Here is a 9755-nt window from a genome sequence, read left to right on the forward strand (position 1 = left end):
ACAGCATAACTAGAATACTCTGCTAGTAGTGTTAAATTACAAATCAGAATAGTCTCCAAGCAGCTTCAATTCAGTCTAAATCATCACAAAGAGTGAAAAACTATTCTGGAAATAGCCTGCAAACTTTAAAGTACATTGCCCTGGGCTGCCACTTTTATTTTTCAAGGGACCAACTGTGCGTGCATTTGTTACTGAAATCTGTAATCCTGCAGAATAACTCAATGCAAATCATCAAAATAAATACTCAGTGCTGTAGAATCCTTTTAAATTCTTTTGTTTCATTTCATAGAGAGGTGTTAAGAGATACATTTTCATAATCTGATGCATTAGGAAACATTTTGATCCTAAAACATCAGAATATTTACCATTTTCATGTTTTTATTTGTAGAACATCTCTGCTGATATAGGGATTGTCTTCTTTTTCTCCCAGCATCTATCAGCTGCCACAAGCTCTTTGAGAAAAGTGGAGCAGGTGGCATGATCATACTATACACTTTCTTTATGAAGTAACACACCATTCATTATTTATTTAGTTTGTCTTTAATTGTTCATTGCTGGGCAAAGCCTGTGTGTGTTTTCATAGGTTCATATGTTGTTGCTAGACTAACGACCACTAGGGCCCTTACAAGCCTATCTATGCACCTCAAACCATTTGGGTCTCATGTATCATACTTGGGGGGTAGGGGCATGTTAGCAGGCAGGTAGCTAAGGATTTGTAGGGGCTGATGTTAGGATAATACTTTTCCTACTGACAACCTCTGTCCATAAGGGGCATCTTAATACCCTGTTCAGTCTCAGCCTCTCCACAGGATATGTGCCCAGAGAATGGTGCACGGCAATGTTGGTTCCGCTACACAAGGGTGGGGCCACAACTGACCCTGGGAACTACCGACCAATAAGCCTGACCAGTCTGATCTGTAAGGCTATGGAGCGAATCATTATGGAACTCATAAATGGAGAGATTGGGAACCTCCAGTAGCTGGACCCCACACAGTTCGGCTTCGTCAAGGGGAGATCACGCCTCCTGAACCTGGTGGATTTCTTTGAGACAGTTACTCAGACTATAGATAAGGGAAAGGAGGTACACACGGCTTACCTTGACCTTGCTAAAGCATTTGACACCATTCCTCATTCGGGTAGTATTGATGAGCTCACCAGCCTGGGCATAAACCTTTACGTCACAAGATGGATCACAAACTGGCTCTCAGACAGATCCCATAAAGTAAGAGTAGCAGGATCTATGTCCGAATCCAGACCAGTAATGAGTGGTGTGCCTCAGGGCTCTGTCCTGGGGCCCCTCCTGCTTGGCATATACGTCTCAGAAGTACAGGCAAGCACAAAAGGGCTGTGGCTGACTAAGCTTGCAGACGACTGCAAACTGGGTGCTATAATAGAGTCTCCAGCCGACATGGAGATCCTCCAGAAGGGCCTAAATGAGACTGATGCATGGTGTCAAAGCCATGGTCTCAAGCTAAATGCAAAAAAATGCATAGTAATCCCCTTTGGAAAAAACAGAGTACCCGCAAACTACAACATAGGAGGTAATCCCCTGAAATCTGAAGAAGAAATAAGGGATCTAGGGACCCAAGTAGATAGCCAGCTTTCCTTTGATAACCACGTTGCCAAAGTGGTTAGAAAATCCTTCTATGTGACCCATCTGATCATGAAAGGGTTCGCATCAAGATCTAAGGATGTAATGGTGCCCCTCTACTCTTCCCTCATCAGACCCATTATTGAGTACAATGCACCAATTGGAATGTACCTGGCTAAACATCTCCAGCAGCTGGAGAGACCACAGAGGTACCTAACCAAGAGAATTACTGGCCTCAAACAGTTGCCCTATGCAGCACGATTGAAAAAGCTAAGACTGTTCTCTATTGCATACCGCTTTCTCAGAGGCAATCTCTGTCTAACGTACAGAGCCATGTCCAACCCAGAATTGTTGAATATGCTCCATCTTAGCAAAACCAAATCTACTCGAGCTACACGCTCTAGGGATATAAACCTCAACACAACAATGAATAGAACATGCTGGAGGGATAGATTCCCTTTGCAGAGACTTCCCTTACTATGGAACAGGGTCCCGATCTACATAAGACAGAGCCCCTCACTATCACTCTTCAAGAGGAACCTTGATGAGTGGATGGGTAACAGAAAGTTCACACCGGGGATCACACCAACAGCACTACTAGATAGGGGCCAAGGGTACTAGCTGCTAGTACAAGGGTCTAGGCAACTACTAAAGGGGCAGCAAATACCACACAACATGGCTGGGCTAATATATGTCTTCGGGCAGATAGCTCAGTACCAACCTATGAACCTATGGGAGCCAGACCAGAAATAACTTTCTAGTTTCCCATCCAATTTTCAAGGTTTTGTTTGAATAGGGTCAGGTTTGAACTCCGTTTTATATGGATTGGGAGCCTATTCCATAGTGTAGTGCAGGGATCCTTTGTGACATTTATCTGTCACTCCAGCAGTTTCTGTTTATGTCACAAGTGAGGTACAGATTCCTAGATCTAGTGTTTCTGGTGCTGTTTGTTTTGCACATGTGAACAGATCCAATTCAGGGTTGGGTCTGTAGAAGCCCTGTAAGCCAGGCAAAGATCCCCACTCAACAGCCTGTAAAAGACTGAATACAGAGACAAAACCTTTGAGCAACTGATGTAGGACAAGGTATTCATGCCCTGAATTCTCCTGGTAAATGACATTTGTGGGCATTCCACCTGTTGCAAATGTGCAAGTGCAAGAGTGATCATCCATCCCCAACATTGACAGAACTACTACCTTTATTAAGGAACAGACTTGGAAGTCCAAACTTCAAGTCAGATAAACAGTGACTAAAAGTCAGTCTCTTCCTGCTCACTACTTACTGCCTTATACATTTTGAATATTGTGCAGATGTCTGACCCAGCTTATTACCTGTTCTTCTGCAGCACATATGATTTAATTACTTTATTTAACCTCCCCAGTGCTAACAGTGATACTTTAGACGTCAAGAAGCTTTGCAGCTCATATGTTCAATGCTTAAAATCAATAGTAGACACACATACAATTGCATCTCACTGTCCCTCTCATTCTAAAACAGGGCTACCACCAGTTCCTCTTTATGCAGCTCAGTCCCTGTTTCAGCAGTTATGGCCAGTAAAATATATGAAAAATCTTGAATGTCCTAGAATTTTCAGGACCAAAAATATTTCATAAATTTCCTTTAGTATTTGTAAAAGCAACTACTTTGCATCTGAAACATCTAAGTGGTATATGAAACTACAGCAACTACATTGTACAAGAATGAGCTTTTATTCTGGCAAAAAAAAAACCTGTGAAATACCGACCTGTCTTTTGCACTGGCTGTGGGTATGGTTTATCTTGCAAAATGTTATGTTTCCATAAAAAATCCCACTTCTGGAATTTGAAAAGGTGGTAAACCTGCTCAGGAAAGGACAGTTTCAGTAGTCATCTCTGGTATTTAGATCAAGACAGGATAAAATCCACAGCAAGACCATGTCTGTGTAAGTTACAGGTAACAGGTGATGCAAGCAATGTGCATACAGAAAGTGACAGAAAATAAAAAATGCTAACTTCTGGTGACAAGTTAAAACATGCTGTGTAATAAGTAGGAGTAACTATAATCAGCAGATATGATTAGGCTATCGTTTTAAAATAAAAAATGCTAACTTCTGGTGACAAGTTAAAACATGCTGTGTAATAAGTAGGAGTAACTATAATCAGCAGATATGATTAGGCTATCGTTTTTTTTTTTTTGCTTTAGTTAAAGTAAGGTTAGTGCTTCTTACGGTTAGCCCACTAGACAAAATTTCATATTGAGAGAGAGGGCACTGAAGGATCACGTTTTCTGCATTTAGTCCACACTCAGACTGGGTCGATAAAATTAAATTAAACTACCGTCTGCATTACGAGTGTCAACACGAGAAACAATAGCATTTTACTCACTCTTATAACCGTAATAGACGAATATTGTTAGATCTACTGCCATAAAAAACGGGACTGCTTTGACCTCGACTGTAACCAAGCAACAGTCAAGCTCAAAGAGTCAAAACACGTTTTGATGATGTCAGACGGAGTTTGCGGCAGAATTTGTTTAGTGATGGAGTAATGGGCTTGTTAAGTAAAACATTAAACATACCGATAGCATTTTAAAGTAGATGTATGTTCTTTTAGCTTGAGACATAGATGGAATAAGAAAATGTAAATTAATACACTTTTCTGTAGTAAAGAAGTCTACAACTAATTATTTATACAGCGTAACTCATCACCTTTTCTCCAAAATGTACCACTTCTAGGAGGGATTAAGATGGATAGATCCAAAATTTGAGTCAATATAATGAACGTCCCTAAAAATCAGGGATAACAGGAAGGCATGCTACTAACGCTAGTGCTGGATTGTATACTTCCCTTGTGGGTCATGGCAGCGATAACTTGGAAATAAACTGGAAGCCAGTAGTTTCTAAAAACGAACTACTTTATTCCGCCATAGCACAATTTCAGACTTGGTTGGTATGTACATGTAATATTTGTGCGTGGCGTGCTCGTATCTGTGCTGGGGGGAGGCCGGGAGGGCAGACAAATGGGGGTGTCAACAAGGCAATGTTTTACTGTACAAAAATTCCAGATTGCGAAGATCAGAGAGGGGTACATTCTTATTTTCATGTCTTTTAGCAGTTGAGAGATAACGGCTGTTTCGTTAAATAATACGTGGCGCTGCACTCCTCTTCGGTTATATATGCAGCCCCACTGGTGAATGATAGATAGCCCATCCTCAAGCTGCTACAGGGTTATTTATAACAAAAGCAACAAGTGCCTCATGGTTGTATACTAACCCACGAAATCACAGTGTCAAGTAGCGTTATGCTTGGGATTTTTATGTACTAACTCAATTCAAATAAAATCATTTACCTTAGCCCTGGCTATTAGTCACTGTGCTAAATTGTGACAGGTCCAGGTACCACAACAAGACAGCCAGCCAGTCAAACGGATACACGCCAATTTAATTGGCATTTAGTAAGCAATGTCACTGTGTGACACTGAACAACCGATACACTGGTTTGGTAACAGAAGTTATTTCTGCATTGCTATTAGAGCAAGGCAGACAGAGGTTCACTCACATCAAATCTGTATTTAGCACTGAACAGAGGTAGTGGAAGGTCGAAACAAATCAAATCAGTAGACTATGCATATTTCTGCTTTCCACCATCTTAAAATCAAGTGGACTCTCAATGGAGAAAATCAACTGCAAACTATACAACAACAGTAGCTTGGTTACCTTTGGTGCAGAAGGCTGTGGGTTCTATTCCCTCACAAGCAGTTAAATTATTTTTCCAATACTGACACTGCAATTCAGCATATGTGGGGTACTGCACTCCTGGGTGTGCTGTTCTTAGGATGAAACATTAAACTGAAGCCTCATCAGCCTGAGATGGTGGTAGCTCAGGTGAATGTGAAAGATCCCATGACGTTTAGCAAAAAGAGTAAGATAAGCTCCCTTGTGCTGTCAAATTTCCCCCTAATCAGATTGACTACTACCGCAAGTCATGCCTGAAAAGAGGCTATTAGCCAAGCTGGACTAACTCAGTCAACAAACTGTAACTAAATAAAATTGATGGACTGCCAATAAGACAGATTCCAGAAGTGGCTATACTAAGTTGAAATACCAAATGATAAGTATGTTTAAACTCATGCATAACATAAATAAGTACATGAGCAAAACAAAATTCCTTACAAAGCAGAAGAAAGCATGAACAAGTGCAGGAGGCTATGAAGTCATGAAATATAATATGGTCTTCTGCATAAAAATAATGTCTGAATCAGATGTTGAAGTGACACATTACTAAACAGTTTGGTGAATGCAACACCAAATCAATTAGAGTCTGTAAGCTTCTGCAGGAATACTCTTACAATAGCGGGAGGCCAGTAGATAAGAAAAAAACCACAGTTTGCACCTGCCCCATTACTTAATCAAGATTGGGTAACCCCAATGTTGATCTCATTCATTCTCTGTGGAAAGCTATAATGAACTGCAACCTAGTTGCTAATCTTGCCTAAATAAGGGTGCTGAGTTACAGAAAACCAAGGGGACATACTGGCTACAAAATGAGGACCAATATTTTCATATGACCAGGTCTCCATAGTAAAGACCAAGTCATCATAATGCAACAGGTAAGAAATAATACCATTTTTTTTGCAATTGGACTTAGCATTATAATAAGGTGTCCACAAAGAGACCAAGAATGTTCACATTGCATATAATCAAACACTCAACGCATCCAACAAAGATCACAAAAAAAAGCAATTTCCTTTTACAATCTTTACACTAAAACCCTCCATAATACTAGCCTCTAATTTGTCAGATTAGTGGTAAACTTCTGGAAATTTATTTTAAGGTAAGATGTAAGGTTAGCACGTATTACTAACCCATGCCAATGGTGGGATGGATGTATGTGCCACTATGTGGGGCAGATAAACCCCTGCATGTGTGTCCACCATAAAGCCCAGCAGCCCTGGTTCAATAAGCTGCTGCCTAGCCAGTGTCCCATTGCCCAGCCTGGGTAACCTGGAACAGCTCTGTTGAGCAAAAGCTGGACATAAAATCAATCAACCTGCCAAACATGAACTAAGAATTGCAACATTCAGTGTAGGTTCACTGACAGGATGCAACTTAGAAGTGGATGACATGATGGTATGGAAGAGGCCGGACATACTGTGTGTCCAAGAGACAAGATGGAGGGGCAGTGCAACAAAGGCACTTGGCTTTGGATCCAGAGTCTACTAGTCAAGAGGAGGACAGGTGAGAAATGGTGTAGGAATTGTACTGAGAGAGAGAGAGAGAGGCTTCAGAAGGCAGTGAAGGATAACATCAGAATTAGTGACAGACTTATGGCAATCAGACTCCAGCCTAATGATAGGACAGTATTCATAATCTCAGCCTATGCTCCACAGCAAAGTTGTGATAGTGATAAAAAGAGTGCATTCATACAGCAGTTGCAGGACCTACTAGATAAAGCATAACACCATGAACTGGTGTTGATAATGAGTGACTTGAATGCACATATCGGGACAGATAGAACAGGATATGAGCACTGCTCGAGTCCACATGGGTGGGGCAACAGGAATAAAGAAGGAGAGGCCATTCAAGACTTCTGTCTGGCAAATGGCTTAATAGTAGCCAACACATGGTTCAGAAAGAGAGACAATCACAAGATCACATACAAGAGTGGCCAACATGCAACTCAGGTAGATTTCCTCCTAGTAAGGAAAGGACAGTGATGTAGAATCAGTGATTGCAAAGTCATTCCCAGTGAAACAATCAGCCCACAGCATAAACCACTGGTTGCCACAGTCAGGTGCAAGCACTGATCAGAGAAGGCTCTAAGGTCAACAGAGACCAGGCTGAAGATCTGGAAGTTGGCTGGAGGGAAAGCACAACAGTTCAAGGAATTACTCAGGGCTCTAGCACCCCAAGAAGAGTAGGAAATAGGTGGAGTTGAAGAAGAATGGCAGCACCTCAAAACGGTATGTGTGAGGAGTAGAGAACAGATATGTGGCCAAGCTGGGTGGAATGCAGAAATCCAGCAAGTCATCAAAAGAAAGAAGCAGTGCAGGAAAAAGTGAATGAGATAGAAAAGACAAACCAGGCACGGAAGAAATGCTGGTTGGCTAACAAAGAAGATAAGAAAGGAGTTGCAATAGCAAAGAACAGGGCATTGGGGGCAGTGTACCAGCTTCTTGAAAGTGACTCAGTAGCTGGCACAAAGAAACTATATCAGGTTGAAAGACAAAGACTTAAAGATAAAGAAGATAAACACTGTTCATAAGGGATGCCAACAACAACCTGCCCACCAGTCCACCGGACATCAAAGGCAGGTGGAGGGAGTACTTCCAGCTGCTTTTGAATAAAGAAAAACCCCACAGAAGCTGTACTGCCCCAGACACAGCCTATGATGAGAGAAGAGGATAACTCCACCCTAGAAGAAGTAAGATTAGCAATAAGGAAAATGAAATCAGGGAAAGCAGAAGGCTCAGATGAGATCACAGTAGATATGGTCAAGATGTTGGATGAGATAGGGGAGAAATGGCTCGTGAGGGTACTCATAGCAGTGTGGAGAGAAAGTTATATCCCAGATGACTGGAACATAAGCATAATCATGCCAGTGTACAAGAACAAAGGGGACATCCACAACTGTGGGCAGTACAGAGGTATCAAATTCCTGTCACACTGCATGAAAGTTCTGGAGAGGGTGATTGATAAAGGGATATGCAGAGTGGTAGAAAGTAAGATGGGAGATGAGCAGTTTGGATTCAAATCAGGATGCAGCACAACTGACCCAATGTTTGCAGTGAGACAGATAGTTGAGAAGATGCTAAAGATGAGGAAAGACTCCAACTGTGCTTTCCTAGACTTGGAGAAAGCATACGACAAAGTCCCAAGAAAGCTGATTTGGGCAGTACTGTGGTGGTTAAATGTCCCAGAAACATTGGTAGAATTAATGCGGGCTATTTACAAGGGCCCAATGACTCAAGTACAAACAGTGTTTGGACTCATAGAGGAATTCCGAGTGGGTGTGCACCAGGGTTCAACTCTGAGCCCACTGCTGTTCATACTGGTGATGGACAACATTAGCAAACAGGTCAGAGGGGACAGATCAACAAACTTGGATGCAGATGGTGTGGCATTAAAGGCAGACTTTGAGCAAGAACTTCAGGAAATGATAGGAGAATGAAATGCAAAACTGAAGGCACATGGGATGAAACTAAGTATAGATAAGACAGTGGTAATGGCAGTAACTTGGGGAAATCTGAAGAAGCTGAACACTGAGATAGATGGGAAGATAGTGAAACAGGTTAATAGCTTCAAGTATCTGGGAGGCATGGTTGAGGAGAAGGGAAATCTGAATGACATGGTAAAAGCAAGAATTAGAGGGGCTGCAGCCAACTGATGTAGAGAGTCATGTGTAGTGTATGACAGAAGAATGCTAAAGAAGCTGAAAAGTGAGATGTACAAAACAGGGGTGCAACCAGTACTACTGTATGGTACAGAAACCTGGGCAGTAAAGGCAGAGCAGATGAGAAAGCTAGAGGTAATGGAAATAAAGTGCCTGAGAAAGGCGGTAGGTTGCACACTGTGGGTCAAATGAAGAAATGAGGGCATAAGAGCACAAGCCAAAGTAGGTACAATTGCAGACAAGATCAAAGAGAACAGATTACGGAAGTTTGGGCACATATGCATAAAAGCAAAACAGAATATGATGAAGAAGATTTGAGATTAACAAGAAGAAGGTAAGGAAACGAGAGAATCCAGCAAAGACATGGATGGACTGGATGAGAGAAAATCTGCGACAGTCAGTTATGAGTGTCAAAGAAGGCAAGACTATGGCAATGAATTGAGAGAGGTGGCTACAGTTAAAATGACACCCCAACTCCCATGTAGGAAATGGGAAGAAGGGGGTTGATGATGATGATTGTGATATACATATATATGGGTCTACCTGAATTTCAAACTTTCAAAAACGTCGACTTTCTTATGGTTGAGACCATAAGATCAAAGTTTTGAAACTTTGAACCGTTTAAATGGAAATTACCATACAGCACTGAATGGTATGTTTACCATTTTCCTTGCTGTAGTGCAATCTCAGAGTTGGCATATTTAATTAGCAGGAGGTGATGGGGGTGCAGGGGGGCTTGCCCCCCTGTAAAAACATTAAAAATATATTTTTTTGTTTTTATTTTTTATTTATTTA

General features: G+C 41.5%; 1 protein-coding gene across 4 annotated transcripts in view; it reads right to left on the reverse strand.

The window, feature by feature from the left end:
• The window catches only part of AKAP14 (A-kinase anchoring protein 14), a 543111-nt gene extending 539077 nt beyond the window's left edge, over nt 1-4034 (reverse strand). For 2 of the 4 annotated variants that reach the window (XM_044057354.1, XM_044057353.1), the window contains exon 1: nt 3955-4032. In XM_044057354.1, the coding sequence (XP_043913289.1) occupies nt 3955-3997 (43 nt within the window). In that variant the 5' untranslated portion in view covers nt 3998-4032. The other 2 variants (XM_044057355.1, XM_044057356.1) reach the window with 2 other exon arrangements.
• Nucleotides 4035-9755: the final 5721 nt, after the last annotated feature.

This window comes from Protopterus annectens, chromosome 15.part0 (assembly GCF_019279795.1).
Source record: "Protopterus annectens isolate FY-2018-M chromosome 15.part0, PAN1.0, whole genome shotgun sequence".
NCBI classification, from domain to species: Eukaryota; Metazoa; Chordata; order Ceratodontiformes; family Protopteridae; genus Protopterus; species Protopterus annectens.